Source organism: Eretmochelys imbricata, chromosome 3 (genome assembly GCF_965152235.1).
Source record: "Eretmochelys imbricata isolate rEreImb1 chromosome 3, rEreImb1.hap1, whole genome shotgun sequence".
NCBI classification, from domain to species: domain Eukaryota; kingdom Metazoa; phylum Chordata; order Testudines; family Cheloniidae; genus Eretmochelys; species Eretmochelys imbricata.
Window position 1 is genome coordinate 91,336,823 of NC_135574.1, and position 24,209 is coordinate 91,361,031.

At 40.2% G+C, this 24,209-nt stretch overlaps 2 protein-coding genes across 7 annotated transcripts in view; one reads left to right on the forward strand and one right to left on the reverse strand.

The window, feature by feature from the left end:
- MCM9 (minichromosome maintenance 9 homologous recombination repair factor) overlaps nt 1-24,209 on the reverse strand; it is a 73,950-nt gene that overhangs the window by 23,843 nt on the left and 25,898 nt on the right. For 2 of the 6 annotated variants that reach the window (XR_013345621.1, XM_077812995.1), the window contains exons 6-7: nt 23,932-24,057; nt 22,544-22,663 (exon numbers count right to left, since the gene is read on the reverse strand). Coding sequence is in view for 5 of the 6 variants with exons in the window: in XM_077812995.1 (XP_077669121.1) it covers nt 22,544-22,663; nt 23,932-24,057 (246 nt within the window). In the remaining variant the exon portion in view is untranslated. Of the gene's footprint in view, nt 1-8,252; nt 8,689-15,314; nt 16,284-20,437; nt 22,014-22,543; nt 22,664-23,931; nt 24,058-24,209 lie in introns of those variants that run through there. The other 4 variants (XM_077812997.1, XM_077812996.1, XM_077812998.1 and 1 more) reach the window with 4 other exon arrangements.
- ASF1A (anti-silencing function 1A histone chaperone) lies at nt 727-16,796 on the forward strand. Its single transcript, XM_077813000.1, has 4 exons — nt 727-1,024; nt 5,815-5,930; nt 13,151-13,327; nt 16,395-16,796. The coding sequence occupies exons 1-4, from the start codon at nt 916-918 to the stop codon at nt 16,605-16,607; spliced, it is 615 nt and encodes a 204-aa protein (XP_077669126.1). The 5' UTR covers nt 727-915; the 3' UTR covers nt 16,608-16,796.

The following is a 24,209-nucleotide window of genomic DNA, read 5'->3' on the forward strand; positions in this document are numbered from 1 at the left end:
AGACATGGCTCCTGACCTAACCCCTGGTCTAGACCAGGGCTAGCGAGCCCTACTGCTTCTTGGGGAGGTGGATGGGAGAAGCCCTCCCATCAAGCGTAGGTAGTATCTACACTGAAGCACTACGGTGGTGCAGCTGCACTGCTGCAGCAGTTTAAGAGTTGCCAAGCCCTCAGTAAGGACTACTCATGTCAGGGTTTCATGACTTCAGATGCACCATTGTAAATCAGGAGTAACGCCACTGGGGTTAACAGATTTAAAACTAGCACAAGAAAAAAAAAAATCGGTAACTACATCTTTGTTTTCCTTATGAAATAATTCTATTCAACATCCAGCGCACAGAGACTTTGGATTTGGAAGGAAAAAGAAAGAAAAAAAAAGGGAGGGGGTTAAATAAAGTAAGGGGAAGAAACACAAAAAAAGCCAGCTCGAGCCATCGATGCCCTTGCACACGTTTTGTGGGCTCAGTGCTCCAGCAATGTCAAACGAGCTCGCCCTTCCTTCTTCCATTCCTCCCAGAGTCAGTCATGCCACTTTGTTCTAAGCCTTTCCCCTACTCTGGGCCAGCAGGTGGAGCAGCAGCTGATATTTTCAAGCCCGTTCAGAGCAAAGGAGCCCATCTTGTTCTTTCAGGAAGCTTCAGGAGGAGGGTCATAGCTCAGTGTGCAGCCAATCAGCGCCAGGGCTGCCAGTTAACAGAGCAGAATGGGCTGTAGTTTAGTGAAATAGGAAAGCTGCAAAACAGTGTGGAGTGTTCCTGGTGTAAATAAAAGAAAAAAAAAAAGTTTCTCAAGTCATAGCTCTACAAGCTTGATCAAGTACTAGCCCTGGAGTTTGTGCTTCACAGAAAAATAACACATTGGACTTTATTGTGCTGCATTAACACCCTCTTCCTATTGTTTGTATTTTTTTCAAAATATGGCAAAGGTTCAGGTGAACAATGTAGTGGTGTTGGATAATCCTTCTCCTTTCTACAATCCTTTTCAATTCGAAATCACGTTTGAGTGCATAGAGGATCTGTCTGAAGGTGAGTAGATTTTTTCCCAGTACGGATTTTATAACCCAGGACTACTGGTTTCTGGTTTTAAAAGGTTTAAACTTTGCAAAGGCCTGCTTCTACTATTTAACAGTTTCTCCTTCTCTGCCTCGGTGTGACTAGAGGCAGATGTGCTGGCAGGCATCTAAACGCTGTGTAGCAATGCTCTGTCTGAGGCTGGCGCGTTTAGGTTGAAAGGCAAGGGAAAGTTGATGATTGTGTCCTCTGCTGCAGAGTTGAGTGCTGCTGTATTTCGGCTCCAAACGCTGCATTTTGTAACGTAAGCTTAAGTTGCCAGGAACTTGTTTGAGTGGTGGTGGCCATGTTGCCAGCTTTGTGTGTGTGTGGATGTGTGTGTGTGGAGGGGGGGTGTACGAGGGGTTAACGAGCACATCTCAGCATGCATCCCTTTAGCTGAGGTGAACTGTTGCTGAGCAGAGCAACGCGATATGCTGCTGAAACGTTACACTAAGTGAGGAAAAACACATCCCAGGAAATATTTTCATTGTCTTGACATTCGATTTGAATTTTTTTTTGGGGGGGAAAATCTTTCGGGGGGCGGCGGGAGGGTTGCTTAAAGTAGAGATTCAAAGGTAGCTGCAACACTTAGTATTTTACAAAATGTCTGAAAATAATCAAAGTAGCCGACTGGATCCCTTTACAGATTTAGTAGTATTGTGGGTACTAAGCCCCCCGGAGAGGGAGGGTGGGGGAAGGAAATAATATTTTTAGAACTCACTTGAAAGTTGCTGTTGGCGGCCGGGGGGGTCCAGGTGTACCATGCTATGTCCTGCCAGCTGGGGATCTCCGGTTCAGTCTTGACACCTAGTCTTTTGCTCCCCAGCCTATACAGAGCGGGGTGCACTGTGCAGGGAGTGAGGTCGGCAATGTACCCACCCACTGCCGGGTATAGAGGGTGGACTAGGCATTTAACCTCTTGCATCGCTCAGCAGCGACTCCTCCAGTGCTGGTTACTCTCACCAGATACTACAGCATTCTGCAGGAATCGTCCAGAAGGGTTCACAGCAGTGACCCCACCGTGTACTGGGCCAGTGCTGCAAGTTAATAAACAGGATTTTTACAGCAGAAAGCAAAGTCTGTTTCTTTTCTGGCCAGAGGAGCCCTCTGGGATCACTGGTCTCACTACTGTGGACTGGGAACGGGCTTCCTTTGGCTTCCCTCAGGAGCACTGGCACAACAGGTGAATGAAGCAAGCTATTAGTGACCAGTCTGAGAGTTACTTAAGTGTTGGAGAGAGGAGTGGGAGTGCCTGTGGCCACAACTGATTTGCAGCTTGCACTTGCTGTGCCCCCGTGAAGACGACAGATCCAATAGGTGCTAGTCACCCCACCACTGTCGCTGGCATCTGATATATGGGGATCCCAACATTTAAGGGGTAGGGGGAAATGAACATACTTATTTTTGTTTTAATTTTATGGGGGACTAAACAGTTCAAAGCTTTGGAAATGAGATAATATGGAGTGTTTTGTACCTTTGTGTCACCAGTTCAAATCCAGCCCAGATCCGTAACTTTCAGTCACTGCTATTTTACTATGTGTTGGTGGCTTACACAAAATGCATTTGGTCTAATGATCATACTTGCTGGTACTCTCCGTAGAGGCCCTGACTACACTCAAGATTTTCTTTAAATTCTCTAACTGTTGCTCTAGCATTATTGCAGCTCACCAGTTTTCTCAGTGGTAGAAGTAAAAAGAAAAGGAGTACTAGTGGCACCTTAGAGACTAACCAATTTATTTGAGCATAAGATTTCGTGAGCTACACGAAAGCTTATGCTCAAATAAATTGGTTAGTCTCTAAGGTGCCACTAGTACTCCTGTTCTTTTTGCGAATACAGACTAACACGGCTGCTACTCTGAAACCAGTGGTAGAAGTGTTAGTTTAGGCCAGCTGCCATTGTTTGTACAGGTATGTGGGAAACACCTGTGCTGAGGTGGTGAGAAATTTTTTAAAGATTTCTCTAGTGTAAACAAGGCATCTATGCCATGGTGCTACTCTTTCAGACTACTTGGATGCTACAGCTGGTGCAGAATGCAGCAGCCTGTTTAATTGGTGGTGCTCCAGACAAGACACAGATTACACCAGTGCTGCAAAGACTTCAACCCTCCCTTCCTATCTGTGTGCATCACACTCAACACTACATGGATTTAAATGAAAGTTGGGCCAGGTTGATTAGTGGCTAAACGAGCAGAAATAAAGATGGCTTACTTCAATTTTTTTTGCATTATTATCCCTGTTTTCAACTGAGAATGAGAAGTGCAGGTATAGCTTAACCACCACTCACTGTGTGTCCACCTCCACATGGCCACAGATATTGTGATCTTTCATATTAGTCAGCAGTTCTCAAACTGTGGGTCAGGACCCCTAATAGGGTCGCCAGGGTCAGCATTAGACTTGCAGGGAGCCAGGGCTGAAGGCCAAGTTTCACCCTCACCCAGGGCAGTGGGGCTTGGGCTGTGGCCCCCTCTCCCCTGACCCGGGGTGGCAGGGTTTGGGCTCTGGCCCCTGCTCTGCCCACCCAGGGTGACGGGGTTTTGGCTCCGCCCCTCCCCCTGGGGTCATGTAGTAAATTTGTTGTCAGAAGGCGGTCACAGTGCAATGAAATTTGAGAATCCTTGATATAAGTCATTAAAATTCTTATTATTACAGATAATCTTCTTTTCTTCATACATTTTATGAAGAAAGGTGTATCCTTGCTTTAATTTTCAAACTCTAATGTCTTGATCATTCACTGTATTTTTTTCCTCTCCAAATCAGACCAATCCCTTGCCAATTAAATTTTTTAATTTCATCTATTTCGTCAAAACTATTTTAAAAGTTACTTGTTTAGGACTGTGTGCCCATCAGTAGGATGTGATAGTTATCTTTTTAGCATATAATTTATGAAGTAGCTTTTACTCCCTCTGGCCCCTCCACCCCCATATTATTCCTAGTCTGAGATGTTAAACTATCAGTACAGAATGACTTATACAGTGCTTTGGAACAGTGGCTTATAATGGATGTGCTATGAACTTTCCTGGCCTACACAATACTCCTCAATTATGTATGGCATATTTACATAGGAATTGCCGTAGTGGATCTGACCATTTGCCTGTCTAGTCTGATATCTTGTCTTGGCAGTACCCAATACCAGGTACTTCAAAGGTAGGCAAATAATTCCCATCCAGCACCTGGAAAATTACGCTGTGCTATACAAGGGGAGAGAAATGCCTTCCTGAATCCTACGAGTAATGCCATATAAAAAATAAACATACAAAAAAAGCTGTGTTAAATGATGAAAAATAGTGACTCGAATCATAAAGCAGCAAAGTTGTGTTACAATGTTGCATTTTCTTCCTTACTTAGGGCTAGTCTACACTGGCAGCGCTTTAAAGTGGCTTCTGTGGTCGTGGCTGCCAGCACTTGGGCACTGTCTACACAGGCGCTTTACAGCGCTGAAACGTGCTGCGTTCAGGGGGGTGTTTTTTTCACACACCCTGAACGAGAAAGTTGCAGTGCTGTAAATTCCCAGTGTAGACAAGCCCTTAGGCTCCTATCATAGAATATCAGGGTTGGAAGGGACCTCAGGAGGTCATCTAGTCCAACCCCCTGCTCAAAGCATGACCAATCCCCAATTTAAATCATCCCAGCCAGGGCTTTGTCAAGCCTGACCTTAAAAACTTCTAAGGAAGGAGATTCTACTACCTCCCTAGGCACCTTCCTGCATCAGGAATGCCTAGCATAGACTCCTGTTTGCACCAGTGCAGTGTGTATTGTTGAAGACTATGGAATAGCACAGGAGTATGCGCTAATGATGGTATATGCATGATCAGGGCATTGTTCCATACTGAAAGACAAGATGAAAATGTGTCACACTAGGTTTTTTTTTTTTTCAAGGCACTCTTTTGAAACAGATTTTCAAATAAGTTCCAATTTAAAAAAAGTAAATCATCACAAATGGCATCTTTCAAGAAGAAAAAACCCATCAGTGACCTTTTATTGTCTGTTTAAAATGCAAGAATTCTGGCAGGTTAGTTCTGCCATGTGTGTGTTTTAACCAGAAAGAAAAAGTTAAAAATAAGCAGAAGTAAGAGCTAATGGATGGTAGTTGATAGTTTCAGTTTTTAAACAGGGAGTGGGGGCAGAGAGTAAGCACAGCAATACAAATGGGCCAGGAAACCTATGAACTGTTAGTATTATTTGGTTTCTTTAAATTGTATTATGAAACAATAAAATACATTAGATTTTACATAAAATGGTTATAAATTCTAGCTCAAGATTCAGTTACATCCAAACACCAAAACCTTTACTGAGAGTATTCAGTAATCACAATATAAATGTTGTGTGGGTTTGTGTCATGGCTACCTCCTGTAAATGAGCTCTTCACTTTCTACACATCACTATTCCCTGCTGTCACTATGTCCAGTGTCCCTCTCTCTCCATCTATGAGAAGCCTGTGTCCAAAAATGTCATGGTCCTGTCATGGTCCTTTCCTGGGGGCATACCATTTCTGAATAATGTTGGCAGCAAAGGCTTAGAAAGCTCATGTCGAGTTGTATTGGTATAACTAAAGTGGTATAATTATGCTAGTAAATTTCCCCTTGTAGACAAGCCTTTAGTCTTTATGGACCAGCAGCTATGGAGGCAGTTTTGGACTGAAGTCCTAAATAAGCAAGACCTGAGACCCTCAGCTGGAGCTATGGACTGACTTGTTCAAAGAGAGACAATTAAATTATGTGCAAGTTGTGGGCATTTTTTAAAATGTTGTTTTTGTTTTAATGTAGATTTGGAATGGAAAATAATTTATGTGGGTTCAGCAGAAAGTGAGGAGTATGATCAAGTTTTAGACTCCGTTTTAGTAGGACCTGTTCCTGCAGGAAGGCACATGTTTGTGTTTCAGGTAAGTTTATTATTTTCAATATTTCTAAAACAATTGAGTTAATTTGATGTTTAAAGGGGACAGCCTAAAGCAAAGCAGCATTTCAATAATATATTTTTTTCCTAGCACACACCGTTTTGTGTCAACTCCTTAAATCTACTGTTCCTGACTTTAAGGCCTTGTCTGCATGAGCCCTTGATTTTCCTGAAATGTCCTACTGCTACAACTCCACTTGTGGTATCAGTGAGGGAATGGGAGGAGGGGACTAGTGTAGACAGGGCAAAGTTAGACAACACAGTAGTTTAAAATGCCAGTTAGCTGGTCTATGATAGCACTTCCCAACATTTGTACCACTCGTGAGGTTGTGGTGGGGATAGCAATTGTGGGAAACTTTGGGTATAAAAGGTTAGTCTACGCCCCTTCTCCCAGTGACCAGCTCATGGTAAAACTCAACAGGACAGCCATCTATTTATCTTTGTTCAGCAACACAATATTGCATTGTGATGTCTGGATCTTCATGCCATGGTGCAACACAATGTCCCAAGTCCTGAAATAAGTTTGGGATTCTCAATGTAGCATTGAAGCACGTCAGGGAGACACATGAAGATTAGGATTCACCCACAAATTTTCAGATGTTTGGAAATCCTAAGAGCTACCAACTGACAAAGCCAAAGCGTTACAAATAAGGCAGTACCTAAGGGAAAATGGGGAGAGAATGGCAGTGAGGTAGCTTAATGCACTGGTCTGGTTTCAGTCTCACTTGAATTCCCAGTGGTGCTTTCTCCATATCACAAAACCATGACTCAGACCTGGTCTACACCTAAAACTTAGGGCTGATTTACACCTAAAACTTAGGTCAACCTATCTGTGTCGTTCAGGGGTGTGAAAAATTCACACATCCCTGAGAGACATTGTTAAGCCGACCTAAGCCTCAGAGACACAGCTAGGTTGACTGAAGAATTCTTCCATTGACCTAGCTATTGCCTCTTGAGGAGGTGGATTGACTATAGTGACGGAAAACAAGTGACTACACTACAGTAGCACAACTGTAGGTATGCTACTGTAGTGCTTGTAGTGTAGACATAGCCTCAGTTCAGCACAACCTCTTTTTATCCAGTGCTAGCCTCGTCCGGTAAAACGGGACTAAAATGCACTGGCAGAAGTGTCAGACTAAAACCAAAATTAGCTCCTTCTGGAAGAACTGTACTTCCACTCCCACATGAGAACTGCACTTTGCTGTGATTTTATGGCAAAGACACACTGGAGTTCACACATATAACTAAAGAAAATAACTGAAGACATGAATGAGCTTCTATCTTTCTGACAGTTTATACAATTGTTTTAAGGGTGGTGTCATGGTGTGTGTAGAAAATGTCTAAGGCATCTTGAATAAGCATGTAAATCCCAATTATTCGAATGCTTCAGAGCACATCTGAAACTTTCGGATAAAGGAAAACTTTATTTTACAGGGTAGGTCAAAAGCACAGCAATAACAGCAGGAAGGTGGTACATTTAGCAGCCTTCTATATACAGATCATTCTTTATGCACTTCCCTATTAATTAGGTTTCAATAATGGGGCTATTTTCTCCCCACTACAAATAAAGCAGATGTATGATAAATTACTTCTCTTATTAGAATTTCTTCCTCTATCAGGTTTTAACCCTTTAGTCATAACTTACTATGTAAATTGACAGAAGTGGTCTGTAGCCTTCTGATGCCCTTGGAAACAGGTTGCAGTGTGGTACAATGCTCAAAAAGATGAGCTGGCATTTATGCCTCTGCGTTTTTAAAGATACATTAGTTTGGGTGACGATTTTTAAAACTAAAAATTACAATTAATATTTTTTAAGTTATAAATGTTGCTGGTGGTAGAGAGAGATAGGAGGAAGAGCTGATGTTGGTTATCTAAAGAGGCACATTTTGGTCATGTTATACAGGTAACCCTGATTGTCCAAACTTCACTTGTCCCCCAGATATGAAATTTACACAGGAAGGAATCATTTATCATGTTTCAACTATGAATATTTATCTTATCTCAGCCAAACTAGGAGTTAAGCATAGAGAACATTGGTTATATTGGAATATATCCTGTGCAAGATTCTGTACAAGCTCTCCTGTAACACAGTGAAGTTCTCCTACCTTTTTCTTTAGGAAAGTACCTGCAGCCCAAAGTATATTAAACTTTGATCATCAAATTTCATAAGAGGGCCTGGGCCTGGTTAATAATTAAATGGGAGATCACCAAGCATAGGTGGCAACTCCATGGGTGCTCCAGCCCTGGTGCACCCATGGAAAAAAAATGGGCGCTCAGCACCGACCGGCAGCCCCCCCAATCAGCTCCCTCTTCCCCCAGTACCTGCTACCTGCCAGCTGCCCCGCCAGTCAGCACCTCCCCTTTCCCCCCAGTGCCTCCCATGATCAGCTGTTCCGTGGCGTACAAGAGGCACTAGCGGGGAGGAGCGAGAACGTTCGGGGGAGGGGGTGGATCAGGGCGGGAAGAGGCAGATCAGGGATGGGGCTTTGGGGGAAGGGGTGGAGTGGGGGTGGGGGCCAGGGAGGAGCCCAGTGGAGCATCTCCCCACCCTGCCCTGCACATTAGAAAGTCAACATCTCTGCCGCCAGGAACAAAGCAGGGCACTGCAGGAAGTCATGCTGATGATTCAATAGGCAGTATTTTCTTCCCTCTGAGTCAGTAACTGAACCAACGCCCCAGCATAAGATGCTGTGTTGCTGAAGGTGCAATCTTTTGATACGATGTAAAATCAAAGTTCTGAACACCTGTGGACATTAAAGATCTCTCAGCACTTTCTGTACAAAAGTGTGACTTGGTGGTGCTGTTTAGACTAGGAAAATTAGGTGAGTTTGGCAAACATCTAAATAGTTTACATATGTTGACTAAAAGAAAAGGAGTACTTGTGGCACCTTAGAGACTAACCAATTTATTTGAGCATAAGCTGTAGCTCATGAAAGCTTATGCTCAAATAAATTGGTTAGTCTCTAAGGTGCCACAAGTACTCCTTTTCTTTTTGCAAATACAGACTAACACGGTTGTTACTCTGAAACCTGTCAATCTGTTGACTAACACATTGTTAAACAATGCTTTGTACCTAGTATAGATGAAGACAGTGGCATTTAAAATTAAAAAGATGTTAACTGGTTGTGGTTACTAGTAAGGGACAAGCTAACGACCATGACCAGATAACATATTTTAAAGGTCACTAGTCTTTGTCTATGCCAGGTGCGAAGTGGCTTTAAAAATGTGTTAATGCACATTAACCAACACTGAGAGAACACACAACATGTGACAGATGTTTTGGGTCGCATCACTTAATGCACTACTGGAAGGCACTAAGATACTGCGGTGATGAGTGCTATATAAGAACCCATATAGAATGCAACAGACTAGAACACAGATTCATAGATATTAACGTCAGAAGGGACTATTATGATCCGACCTCCTGCACAATGCAGGCCACAGAATCTCACCCACCCACTCCTGCAAAAAACCTCTCACCTATCTCTGAGCTACTGAAGTCCTCAAATCATGGTTTAAAAACTTCAAATGTTTGCTGAATGCTTCGTTCTCCTAGTTTAGATGGGTCCATGCCTTTCTATAACACTATTTGCTTAATTAAATTCTGCCTATTTAAATGCTCCCTGCAGTTTCAAGGCATTATTTTCACACTCTGTATAAATCTGTTGTTGTGCATCAATGGAGTTGCTAAATCTCTCCCCAGAAGCCTCTGCATTTCATTGGCAGGTGAAGAAGCAATTATTGTATGTGCACGAGTATGTATATTTTCATATAGGGCCAAATTTTCTGGTAGCATAACTGTAGTAAGTGGAGTTAAGCCAGAACCTCCAGTGACGTGGATTCCACAAACTCCCTTGGATGCCTATTCCAGCTCTCAACTATCCTCATGGTTAGAAAGTTTTTCCTAATATCTAACCTAAATCTCCCTTACTGCAGATTAAGCCCATTACTTCTTGTCCCACCTTCAATGTCAGTGGACAGGAAGAACAATTGATTACCATCCTCTTTATAACAGCTTTGAACATACTTGAAGACTGTTCTCAGGTCTCCGCTCAGTCGTCTCTTCCCAAGACTAAAATGCCCAGCTTTTTAACCTTTCCCCCTAGGTCAGGTTTTCTAAACCTTTTATCATTTTTGTTGCTCTCCTCCGGACGTTCTCAAATTTGTCCATGTCTTTCTGTGTGGTGCCAGGGCCTGGAGACAGTACACTAGCTGAGGCCTTTCCAATGCCAAGTACAATGGGAGAGTTACCTCCCATGTCTTACATATGACACTCTTGTTCGTATAGCCTGGAATGATATATGCCTTTTTCACAACTGCATCATGTTGTTGGCTCATATTCCACTGTAACCCCCAGATCCTTTTCAGTAGCACTACTGCGTAGCTGGTTATTCCTCATTTCGTAGTTGTGCATTTGATTTTTCCTCCCTAAGAATAGAACTTTGCACTTGTCTTTACCGAATTGCATCTTACTGATTTCAGACCAACTCTCCATTTTTAAGGTCGTTTTGAATTCTAATCCTGCCCTCCCAAGTGCTAGCAGCCCTTCCCTCATTGATTTCATCTGCAGATTTTGAAGCATACTCTCCATTCCATTCTCAGTCATTTTTAAAAATATTGAACAGTACTGGACCCAGGACAGACGCCTATCATACTACACTAGATGTGTCCTTTCATTTGGACATCAAACCATTGATAACTAGTCTTTCAACCAGTTGTGCACCCACCTTATAGTAGTTTCATCTAGACCACATTTTCCTAGTTTGCTTATGAGATTATCATGTAGGACTGACTGTGTCAAAAGCCTTACTAAAATCAAGATCTATCACATCTACTTCTTCCCTCTGATCCACTAGGCCAGTAATCCTGTGAAAGAAAGAAATTAGGTTGGTTTGTCATGATTTGTTCCTGACAAATCCATGTTGGCTATTGCTAATTACCCTGTTGTCCTCTAGGTGCTTACAAATTGATTAATATTTTTGTTCCAATATCTTTCCAAGTAGCTAAGTTAGGTTGACTGGTCTATAATTCCTGGGTCCTCTTTGTTCCCCTTTTTAAAGATAGGTGCTATATTTTCCCTTCTCCAGTCCTCTGCAACCTCACCTGTCCTCCATGAGTTCTTCAAGATAAGAACTAGCAGTTCTGGTATTGCTTCAGACAGTTCCTTAAGTGCTGTGGAATGAATTTCATCAGGTCTTGTCCACTTGAGTATATCTAACGCATCTGAATATTCCTTAACCTGTTCTTTCCCTATTCTGGCTTGTGTTCCTGCCCCCTTCTTGTTAATAATAATTGTGTAAAGTATCTGGTCACCATTAATCTTTTTAGTGAAGACGGACTTAAAACAGGCATTATACACCTCAACGTTCTTGATATGATCTGTTAGCTCTCCTTCCCAGCTAAGTAGTAGACCTACATGTTCCTTCATCTTTCTCTTGCTCCTTTTGTATTTATAATTTTTTCTTACTGCCTTTTATTTCCCTTGCTAGGTGTAACTCATTTTGTGTCATAGCCTTTCAATTTACTGCCTGGCTGCCTTGGTCCCTGCCTGATTTTGGATAATACTGCATGGCTATCCCCACCACACTGGTCCCCAAGGGGTGTAACATCTCTTCCTTCTGCTCAGTAGCCACAGATCCTAGTTAAGGTGTCTAGGTTGGTTTATGGATACTTGTAGAATCAAGGAAACAGGAGCCAATGACATATAATCAAGCAGCTCAACAGGCCACAGTACTATACTAGCATGTATAATAAAATATTAGAAATATGATTGGCTGTAACTTTCCCAGCAATAGTGAAGTGCTTAATTGCTGCTTTTGAATTTTTTAAAATTTGTAAATATGAAGCAGTTTAAGCAATGATCCCTTGAAGAAACATGCATTGTTACAAGTCCTAGGTCTAGGGTGAAACAAAAAAATTCAACAATAAATTACAGCCAAAAAGCATTTCAGAAGATTGGGGTTGAGCCCCATTTTATGATGCACATTTTTTTATTAACAACTAGACTGCCACTGCTAGATCATTTAGAAAGATTAATGCATATTAATTAGGCCCGAGTTACTCGTTGAAAATGCGTCAGAAATTCTCTCCAAGTGAAGAGAGAGTTGCACTTAACAACACACACTGTAACAAATTTAGTTATGGGGAGGGAGGCAAATAGGGTTGCCAACTTTGTAATATTTAAAAACCGGACACTCCAGCAAGAGTGCCGGAACCTCCCCTGGTCTGCACCTTCTCCCCAAGGCCCCTGCCTCACCTCTTCTTCCGAGGTCCTGCCATCTGTTTGCTCCCCTTTCTCCCTCTCCCCCGTTGCTCGCTGCTCTTCCCCTTTTCCGCCCGCCTGGGTCAGGAGAATCTTTCCTGCGGAGCTGGGGCCAGGAGCTGCAGCTGCCCAATGCAGGTAGGAGGTGGCCCTGGATGAGTGGGGGGCTGAAGTTGGTGATGAACCGGCACCTCCGCACCTCCCCCCATACAATAACTAGACTTTAGGTGTTTGGTCAGTAGATCTGACCAGACACTATCAGGTCCCCTTTTCGACCGGACTTTCCAGTTGAAAACCGGACACTTAGACACCCTAAAGGCAAAAGACATACTGGTTCCTTCTCTCATTAGCCTGTGGAATAGCTCAAACCTCACTGCAATTCAGTCCCCTCTTCTTGCTGAAGTATGATTTTCAGTTTTTCCTTACCAGATTAATCTATCAGCTATAAAAACATATGCACCCCAATGTAACCTCACAGACCTCATGAAAAATAAACCAGCAAGGATAATCTTTCAAGGTTGGGGTGGAGAACAGCGGCACAGCAGGGTTTGAGGGATATTAGTGCACCTGCCCGAACTACAGATTATTTGGTAACTGGTCAAAAAAAAACCATTTAAGACGCAAAAGCTGACTATTCATATAGGTTTCAGAAGCAACAAAAAACAAACAAACCCTGGAGACTGAATTGCTATGTATCTCTAGAGAGTAGTGCCCTAAATCCAAGGCTGCAATTACTGAGAGAGCAGTGTAGATGTGCTTGCACTCTATCTCCCAATTATGCATGAATCATCAATTTAAAATTTGTGCACAGCCATTGCTTAATCCACATGATGGATGTGACATACAACCCTACGGCCCCCTGCTAGATCTCCATATGGTATACAATTGGAGATGAGGTAGATCAATCTGTATTGTTTCAATAACCTTTTCCTTTTACATTTTAGGCTGACGCTCCTAATCCAGGACTTATTCCAGATGCAGATGCAGTTGGTGTAACAGTTGTGTTAATTACATGCACTTACCGAGGCCAAGAATTTATTCGAGTCGGCTATTATGTAAACAATGAATATACTGAAACAGAATTGAGAGAGAATCCTCCAGTAAAACCAGACTTTTCTAAGGTAAGGAATGTTCTTATTCTGGTCATGTATCCAAAGAAGGTTTAACATAATAGGCTTTCTTTCTTAAAAAACAAAACCAAACAATTCCTTAAGCCAGTGATACTCGGACCTCAGTGGTTCAGGAACCAAATTAGCGATCAGCATTACCCCAAAGAGCCACAGTATTGTGAATTCATCATTTCATTTACTATAGTACTATATATTTGTATTTAAACAGTATGCTGGGGAAATATTTAATTTATATATATAATTCTCACAGCAAAATGACTGACCAACTATTATTATTTTATCAACTACAATTGGTTAATAACATCGCAAAAGCATCCCGATAGGTTAATAATTAAATCACAGTATTTTAATATCATGTGCTGCAATGACCAACAGAAGACACATTAAAGAACCACTTGCGGCTTGTGAGCCTCAGTCTGAGTATCACTGTCTTTAGCCATACAAAACTAGCCATCAAATCAAGCAAAAATAAGACTTAGAAAACAAATGTAAGGTGACACATAGTTATCATAGTTTTGAAGGGGATTGGGATACAGGGTCTTTCATCCAGAATCCTTCCCAGATCAGTAGTGATCGGAAGCTATTGCCATCTTACATGGATTATGTGAAAGGAGTTGTTGGTCTCTTTCCACTTCCTAATGGACAAATATCCATATCACAAATATCATAATTGATATTCATATTAACAAAAACTGGAAATGGGCCAAATTTGGGCTGTGGAGACTGTCCTGATTAGAGTTGGTTGAATAATCACACGTAGTTGATAAGTCACATATTTGACTTAAAAAAATCAAAACACAAAATCTAAACTAAGAACATGAGCTTAAAAAAAGTGCCTGTTTTTTGTCAAACTAAACCAGGACTAGCATTAAAATGACTTGTCAAATAAGAATTATTTGGAACACAGCACCGCACAGAGGGAGGGCATTGGCACATGTCTGTTCACCTGTGAAGTGTTCCACATAGGCAGACCCCCGTGGAAGTCATTGGGGTTCTATGAGGGCACAGTGGTCTGCCTCCATGGAACACCTTGTCAGGGTCAGGGCCTTTATTTGCATGGAAATTTAAGGAAGTAATATATATAAACTGATGTTAAAAGGCTAATGGGAGAGGGTAATGAGGTAAAAGTGTAACAACATCCTATCATTTACCTATAATAGGAAACAATCTGAAGAGTGGACCAGAATAATACCTGTATTGCAATAATTAGGCCAGAGAAAAGCCATGCATTCCCAAAAAATGATACCCGATATAACTACACTTAAATTGTGGATCACTAAAAGACACTTAAGGCCATGATTTTCAGAAGTGACCAGTGATTTGGTGTGCCTACCCTGAGACACCCTACGGGGGTCTAATTTTCAGGGATCAGGTGTATAGCAGTTCCTGAAAATCAGGCCACTTGAAGGGGCCTCGAGTTGGTCACCCAAAGTTGCTATTAACTTTTGAAAAGCTTTACCTTAAATCTACAATATGTTCCTCTCTTTCTCCCATTTTTTATTTTTGCCTTTATAATCATTTCCTTTTATGCCATTTTTTATGGTGTAAATGCTAAAGTTCTGGCCTCTGAATATCCAAGTTTCTTCACAAGTACTTGAACTAAAACAAAACAAAAAAACCCTCAACTACTACTATAATCTAGTATCATTTGTTTATGCAAAGTTAACTCTGCTTTTAACAAAGAAGCAGCAAACTTCTTTTGAACTATTTTCACTCACCAATACCCCAAGAGGTTCTTAATTTTATCTAGCAATTTTGGTGGCAGGGCAAACTATGAAAGTGCAGAATCCTTGGCTAAATTAGAATTCTTCTGTGCAGAATTTAGACATTTAGTTTGAGTTGAAGATGCATTGGTTAAAAACATATTATAATTGAAGGGGAACTAAGCAGATCAGGTTTGAAAATAAAAGGCTGTCAATTTGGGTAAGAGGAATTACTCAATGACCGTTTTTTCTTTAGAGAAAAAGGTCAGTTTCTAGCCCCGGGACAGAGTTTTCCCATGACTAGTTTAATAATTAATTGATTGTACTGTGATCCATATGCAGTGACTTCGAGGAATGGTGTAGATTGCTGCCTTCTATTTGGCAAGAGTGTGTGTGTGCAAGAATCAGAGCCACAGAACTCACACTGCTAAGGAAGCTAAGCTTTCACGATGAGGGCAGATGGTTCTGCAACATGGGAGATTCTGGTGTCTTAAACCCTGCTGTAATATGCACATTTTCAATAGTTAACAACAAACTTTCCAAAGTATCTTAATTAAAAAGTAGAAAGGAGGCAGTGAAAAATGAATCCATTTTTTGGCTATATCCATACACACATACCTGTCATCTTGTCAAAAGAAAAATAAGGGTCAACAATACTATCTAAATGGGGCCAGTTCACCTTCTTGTTCCAAAGCTAAGTAAGTTTACAGATTTTTTTTTAATAGGAATTAAATTAAATACAATTAAGTCAAGATCAAAATGTGATCTAAAGCACACTTATGGAAAAAAAAACTCCGAGTAGTGTTACTAACATGAGGAAGGATTGCAGGATCAGACAAGAACAAAGACACTGGATGTAATTAGAGCAAATAAACTGTATTACCTGTACTACTTTGTACACTGTATATAATCAGTCAGTTTGTGTAATTCACTGCTGCAGGTTAGTGTCTCAGACTGTGACTAGAATTTTTTTTTTTTTTTTTTTTTTACCGTGACTGGATAATTTAATTATGTGCTGAACATTTGTATACATGCAAGCTAAGATAAACACACTGAAATCTCATGTTTAGGGTGGGATGTTAAGAAGGAAATCTACCCCCTTCAGGTGAGCATGGCACATTTAGCTAGGTGCAAGATGAGGGCTCTGTCATCCTCTGAAGCGAGTTTGGCCACTGAGGCAGGATATTGGACTAGATGGATTGATTCTGTATGGTAAACATCTGTTCCTGATACATAAGCAGCATCTGTAGATTAAAGTTCAAGTGCCATAAATTCGTAGAGATTAGTTATGTTTGTACAAATTTATACAGAAATCTTGCATGCACACACGACTAATATACTTTCTCCTCCTCCAGCTACAAAGGAATATTTTGGCATCTAACCCCAGAGTCACAAGATTCCACATTAACTGGGAGGACAACACTGAAAAACTGGAAGATGCAGAGAGCAGTAACCCAAATCTACAGTCACTTCTTTCTACAGATGCACTACCTTCAGCATCAAAGGGGTGGTCAACATCAGAAAATTCATTAAATGTCATGTTAGAATCTCATATGGACTGCATGTGACTACCATCGTTTTGATACTGTACATGTGTTAAGCTGTAAAAACAACCAGAACTATTTGCCTGAAATTCCTTAAGTACATAGTCAACAAACAACGTGAAGAAGTTGTTTTAAAACATCCTGTAGAAAGTTTATAAGAAAAAAACAGTATTTGAGCAAATTGTGGAATATAAATACAACTATTTTTAAGTAGTTTTTTTTCTCTAATGTGTTATTTTATTTGCTCTAAACTTAATCTGATTAAAGCATATGTGTTATTTTTCTCTTTCTCTGTAAATACAATTAAAAACCTAAAGAACAGAAAGTTAAAAATATTTAAGAACAGATGGAAGAGTGACGACTTGGGCTCATCCCTAATATCAATAATGCTGAATACTATTTCATTGCCCTTTAATAATAGGTTAGGAACAAAGCTGTCTTTTTTGATAACTTTTTCCCCCCTTTCTTTGCATTTTATCTCTAAAAAATAATCCTAAAATGTTCTCTACTGTGAAAACAGATAGCACAGTATAATTTTAGGTGCAAACGTCTATGCCTTTCAAAGCACATACTTGTTACTTAGAGCATGCAATTTGAGATCTGCCATCTGCTATCTGGGATTTTAGGACTTGATTTTTTTAAAATCTTCTCCTGCTGCTATTAAGTCGTGTTATATAGTCTGTTAAGAACAATGTTTCATTTGGAGTAGGTGGGTGCAGCGAAGAACTCTCTTTCAACTATGTTAATGGTTTGCACAATTGGTTGAAAGGTTTCAAGCAATTACAAAATTTAAACTTCAAAAGATATAGCATGAATACTTAGTAAGAAAAAAAATTGCTCTCTGTGGGATTATATGTACAATCACGGCCTGCTACATTCACTTTTTTAAAAGCCTCTTTTTTCATGTAGTCTGTTTAGATAGTTAATAAGAGGTTCAAGTGCTTCATCCTACCTTAGCTTCATAAAACATCTTGGGTTTAAGACATTTCAATACACAATTTTATTGTCTTTGTATTGTAGTAGTACCCAAAGGTACAAATTGAGATTCAGGCTCCACTATAATACCACTGTACACAAGTGCACATACAATACCTAACCTGAAGATCTTGAAGCTAAAGACCAAGCAGTAATTGCACAGATTTGAGACATTTAATAATTATAAGACTAACGATTTAGCTGTTCTTCCAAATCCTCTCATTAATCTTATTATGTAAGTCAAGGCAAAAAGGTGAATAGATTATGCACACCTATAACTGATATAACATTTGTAATCAGCCTGGCAAGAACATAGTTCAGTATTTGGCAAGAACCATTGACACTGTGAACCTGTTATGTTCCAAAACTTATTTCTCTTCAAGGAAGGTAAACCCCATGATAATTGATCACTTAAAAGAAAATAGGGAGCGTTTTCTCTTATCCTCCAACATTGCTTAGTAAGGATGCAGGTGCCCTAACTAGTAAGAATTTCTATTATTTCAGGGCATTTGTGAGATTGTCTTCATTTTTAAATAAACACTTTTGATCAAATTTCCACCTAGGGCAGAAAATGCATTGAATGAATAAACTGATTCAAAATTTGTGAATATTTCCTCAGTGTACACACACCAACAACAAAAACCCTTCAGCGTTTCAAATAAATACAGTTGTAGATTTTTCAAAGGTACAACAGACAATTAGGTGCCCCATTCGCACTGAAAGACTGTAAGAGTTCAATGCCTAAGGTATTTTTTGCCTTTACACAAACTAAATAATTGGGTCTACCACCATCACAACTACAATACAGTGCCAACAGAACTATTCCACCAAGCTAATCATCCCAGATTGCATCATCCAGAGCAGTGGTCCCCAAACTTTCTTGCTCAAACTATTCCCAGAAGACTGTGGCGAGCGCCGAAAAGTGGCAGCGGGAAGAAGTGTCGCCGCCAAAAACCGACAACGCTTCTCGGTGGCATTTTGGCGGCGGGGTGTCCTGCAGGCGCACAAAAATGCCCTGGTGGGTACCATGGTGCCCACGGGCACCCCGCTGGGGACCCCTGATCCAGAGACTAGACCCAAGCACTGAGTGCTCTGAAAAGCTCCTATCCTAATTTGCAGAAAATATCAACTGTATTTAGGAGGAACTCACTGAGGCTGTACACTTGAAGATGGACTGGATGGCATTAATCACCCTGCTGCCCTGGCAGAATTTGGCCCCATCACATACTAGTATCCATTATGAATAGTGGAATACCATTTGCAAAACAAATTCATGTATGGTGAAAGCCAGAGAAGAGAAATTATGTCCACTACTAACAGCTTCTCAAAATCTCCTTCAGAGAAATAACTTTTCCTTTCTTCCTGAACAATGCAATGGAGTGCCTGATCATCCAGATACAAACACGTGACACAGGTCACCCCTCCAACCTCACGCTTCTAGACAAAATCATTTAGAACCCAAACTCCAACATCATGGATTCTTCACAACTGATTTTCAGGCCAAGGCACAGTGCAGAGACATCCCCAGTGGCACTAAACAATATGGCAATGAATAGAGGCTCTCTCTCTCCATGCTCATACTACCTGACCTCTCTGAAACTTTCATTACAGCTAACCTGATACAGGCAGTCCTCGACTTTATGATGTTTGACTTACGACATTTCTGAATTGACACCCTGATTCGACTTACGACAATTGGTTTAGACTTTACGATGCTTAGTTGTGCAATGGAGTGGATTGCAGTTCCAAGTTACGACATTTTGACTTATGACGCAATTTTCAGGAACCAGTTGTGTCGTAAGTCTGAGGACTGCCTGTACATGACATAGCTTGAGTAGACAATGCAGCACTACAATTTCAGGACCAAAAGAGTGATAAGGGGATGAGCTACTCTTCCGACGACTAGCCCTCATCTATGGATTCCCAGAGGGATGTATTCTATGTTCCCCTCCCTTCTCAATATCTACACAGGACCTATGTCAGAAATAAACTGATGACACCTTGCTGTGCATTTCCTTTTCCAGATGAAGCAAATCCCCATCGCAAAGGTGTCATATCCCTGATAGAGATTCTTGTATGAAGAGGAGTTGTCCTAGCAGACAAGGTAGCATTACCTTGTAGTAAATGTCCTCTTTCACCTTGAAATGTCCTCTTTCACCTTCCAGTTTGCTAGGAAGCTTTGTCCCTCTCTCCTAGGCAAGGATATGGTCACAGTGAGCCATACATTTATCATCTCCAAACTGAATTACTGCAACTCATTGGATCTGGGTCTGAAGATGGCAGGAAGGTAGAGGCCCCAAATCATACATAATATGGTTATTCACGCCCCCATTGTGATAGGTTGCTGTGATCCAACCCAGTCCACTTCCATTGATAATCCTGATCTTCAAGGTCATCAATAGATCAAGACCAGCTACATTAGCTACCACATTTGCATTCATGACCCACTCAGACAACTTTCTTGCATGGGACAACAGACTCAAAAACCCCATAAAGCATGAGAGAGTCTGGGGACATATCATTCTGACACATGGGGCAACAGCTGTTGAACGAGTTTCCAGAAGAAGTCAGACCGATTCAGAGTCTGATCACTTTCACGACATACTTCAAAACCTCCTCTATGACAATGCTTTTCCACAATCACCAGATTAAAGGTGGAAGAAGAGACCACAAACAAACAAACAAACAAACAAAATGCATGGATATCCTCCTCTGCCAGAGAGTGGAAAAGAGCTGAAGACTGACTGCTCCAGTAGCAAGCTCACCGTTTTCTTGGGCAGCTCTTGACTACTACAGTAATGGGTGCTAACCGTATAGAAAACCCTTAGGTACCCATGTAACTGCCCTGCAGTATTTCTCAATCCTACAATGAACAGTCAGCAATTTATATATTTTTATTGAGACTCACATTTTTGATATTGTGACCAACTACTTTTTAATATAGGATTCCTGGATTGGGTCTTTCTACCTTGGAAAAAAACCTGCAAATTAGAAATTATTTCTTCACACAAAACAGGAACTGGATAATACATGTAAAATAATTAACAAGGAAAGCAACCTGATTTAACAACTCTCAAAACATTACCATTCTGAGCATCTATTTGAATTGCTGCATAAAAAATTAGTTCATAAAGTCAATGTTTTAGGGAGAAAAGTATAAACAATCTAAAAACAATGCACTTAAAAAAAGAAAACACTGTGGCCAGAAAAAAGAGTACTCATTCGAAGTCCTCAGCCAGTCAAACTGAACGCTAAAGATCAAGGTCTCAAGCACATGCTTGACTTCAAGTCATTGTTAGCCCACTAAATATCTTAATAGATATGTCACCAGAAAAGCATAGATGGGGCCCCTTCTCCAAGGAGTCACTTAGCAAACATCTATCCGTATTTTGCTTAGCACCTCTTTCTGATTCAGGAAGCACTCTTCCACTACCTTGTCTTTGCCTTTTGGAAAGCATCTGTACTGTTTGTAAATTAACAGAATCCCCATTTTACCCCCATTTCTCTTTAATACCCAGGGTTTACCCAAGGCAAAGAGGGCAAGTTTATTTGAGGAGACCCATTTTTAAAATACTGGCTGCACATTGCTTAATTATCATATTATATATTATGGTTAAGGAAAGTACCAATTTCAGTTTTATACTCTCTCAGTTTAACAGAACATGTCTCTCAAACATGTCTTTTAGGAACAGCATTTTTAGTGCTTGATCTTATTACAAAGGTGATTTTTTTCCTGACAAGTTCCAGCTATTTGAACATAAAATTTCAAAAGCAAAATGAAGTTTTACCTCATACGTTCCATTTGGAAGTTACACTTGGACAGCTCAATAAATGTGGGGTTTTTTTAATAAATTGCTTTTAGGATAATATTTCTTTTAATAAATTGCTTCTAAGATCCAAAGCAAGTCTGAAGGAACTTCATTCAGTAATTCTATTCATTCAGCAGTTAAAAGAGAGTCTTATTCTCAATTACACTAAAGCGCCTTGACACCACACTGGAAGTGTAAAGGGGTTTTGAAGTGAATGTAGAAGTAATTTGCACAGCTATCCAGATGTGAGCCTCATTATCTCTTATGGTAACAGGCCTTACCATAAGAGTTTAAAGTTGGAAAAGTGATGTACCTGAAGTGGAATTTGGGGGGCATGGGGGTTTCATTTCTTTTTAAAAGCCTCACTGATGTACTTTACTTTACTCCTGAGGTATATACAGATTCCTGCATATATTGATAGTACAGCACTTTGTTCAAACTGAGTAATTTGCAAGGGTGGAAGAAGGACCTAAGGCTTTGTACTGTCCCTCAGGAAGAGTTCTTAACAACCCCTGGCATTTGGTGCCATCTGGGCCATACTAACGGAGAAAAAACTTGTTCTTCAGATGTTTCTTTATGGGCCAGAGTCGAGATAAGGATTCAGCAGCACAAGGCAGTGCCTCACAGCAGGGAACTGACTCTCAGCCTGCCATCCACCCAAAACATGGAGAGGAAGAGAAAAGAGAGGAGTCTCAGTTAAGCAGAAAGAGAATGATTCCACTGCATGTAACAGCCACACAATGTGTACTCGTTCTGGAAGAATCGAAAAAGCCAGAAAAAGAACAAATATAGGCCTGAATAATTTTCTGCAGGAGGGGGAAAAAAAAAGGCAAAAAGCAACATCCATAGGATGATCCTTTGGGGGAGGGTCCATGAGGATCCACTGACAGAGATCCTACCATACCATCCCACTGCAGGGGTGAAGCAAGTTTGTACCCACCACAGGAGAAACGGCTACATGTCTCATGTATTCCCAATAATCTATATGGAGCCATCCCAGCCCTCACTTGTCCAATTCCATGGTAATTTTTTCTAGAGACTATATTAATACAATCAAGAGTAGCTTATATCATTGCTCACACATAAAACCCCTCTCTGCTTAGATGCAGACTCCCAGATAAACTGCAATAAAAATTAAGAACACACCCTGCTTGGCACACCTGGAACATCAGATACCTGCACTTGTAGATCCAATTCCTGCAGTAAGCACAGATCGTGGTGTAATCTTTACTGCATATTTGAGAAACTGAGATTTCCCTGTGCCAGGATCTCCAACCAACAAAAGATGTGATTCACCTTTGGAAAAAATAAATACACAAAGCTTGAGGTTGCCTGGGTGGCATACTGACTACTACATTTATAAAGACAGACAAGATATAGAAGTTTTTAACTAAAATAATAATTGTAATTCTTCATATAAAATTTACCTCTTAACATATGATGCAATAAATAATTCAGGTGTAATATTGTCATATCTAACATTGCTCAGACAGTGATAAAACTGTATAATTCACAAGTTGTACCTAATCATATTGCAGCGTTCAAACTCAATTCTCATCATAAAAGAGTCTTTAAAATAATCACATATCCAGCCTTATAGGGTCAACCAGTTACTAGTTTTCATATTTTAATAGACTTGTTTTGCAGACGCCAGCTATGGTAAATTTTTCACTCCCACCTTGAGTAATGAAGGGAATCGGAACCACTGCTTAGTTATGATCCCAATATTTAACTACTTGAATTATTGTACAAATAAGCAATAAAGTCAGCCTTTTTTCTTATTAGATAATAATTGAAGTCGAATAATCATGAATTTTAGTAATTTTCAAATACAAAGCAATTACAAAAGTAAATATTTTGGTTATTCAGTACTTCATCAAAAACTTCTAAAATGATTTAATTATCTTATATAAACAATATAAACAAAGTGACTTCACTTTAAGGATATATATGACTTGATTTGGCTGCTGAAGCATTTTTTAAAAACATATATTCCATACTTGTATATACACACATTATTTTAGACTACATAGTCTATGACCTACATACCACCTGGCACATTTGTCATGTAATAACAACAGAAGGAGAATCAGCAGGCAGATAGCTTACAGTATCAGTTCTAAGAGAAACGTGCTGACAATCACAGATGGAAAAATCTGGCATTAGGAATCTTTTTTTTTCCCTTCAATGCAGGATAGAGATTCATACGATGGAAATATTAATATTCCACTCTGATGCCAAATATCATTAGGGATGTGCTACTACCAAATCATTTAAAAATGTCATTTATAAAACTACTTTTTATCTGAGCCTCTGTTTTACCTAAAATGATTGCTTTTAATACTTTATTCAATGGGGCATTGAAAACTGGTTTCTATCACTCAAGTTATTTTGGAAAAATGAAATTAAAAAATAAAACTAAAAATAGGAAACTCAAATGCTGATTATACAACATTCTCACCCAGAACGATTATGTTTCTGTAGCGTTATTTGTTCTAATATTCATTTTGAATGTTTGTATGTATGGTGGGAAGAAATGTACTATTAGAAACAAGAATACTAACCTCTCACTCGAGTTCCTGCAGCATCAGCCCTTTGGACACCCCCAGCAAGCACCATGGCTACAGCCAACTTCACCAGATATAATCCAAAAACCTGGGGACACAAGCTAGCCAAAATTTCATTCCTCCCTAGAAAAGAAGTGAAAAAAAGGCATTCAGCACTGTTTTAAAGTCAAATCTGATATAAATTAACACACTCTCCTCAGGCAAACCCCCAAAGCAGCTGTTAGACCCAAACATCTTTCACTTTGAAGACTAAATGCCATCAGACCAGATCCTCA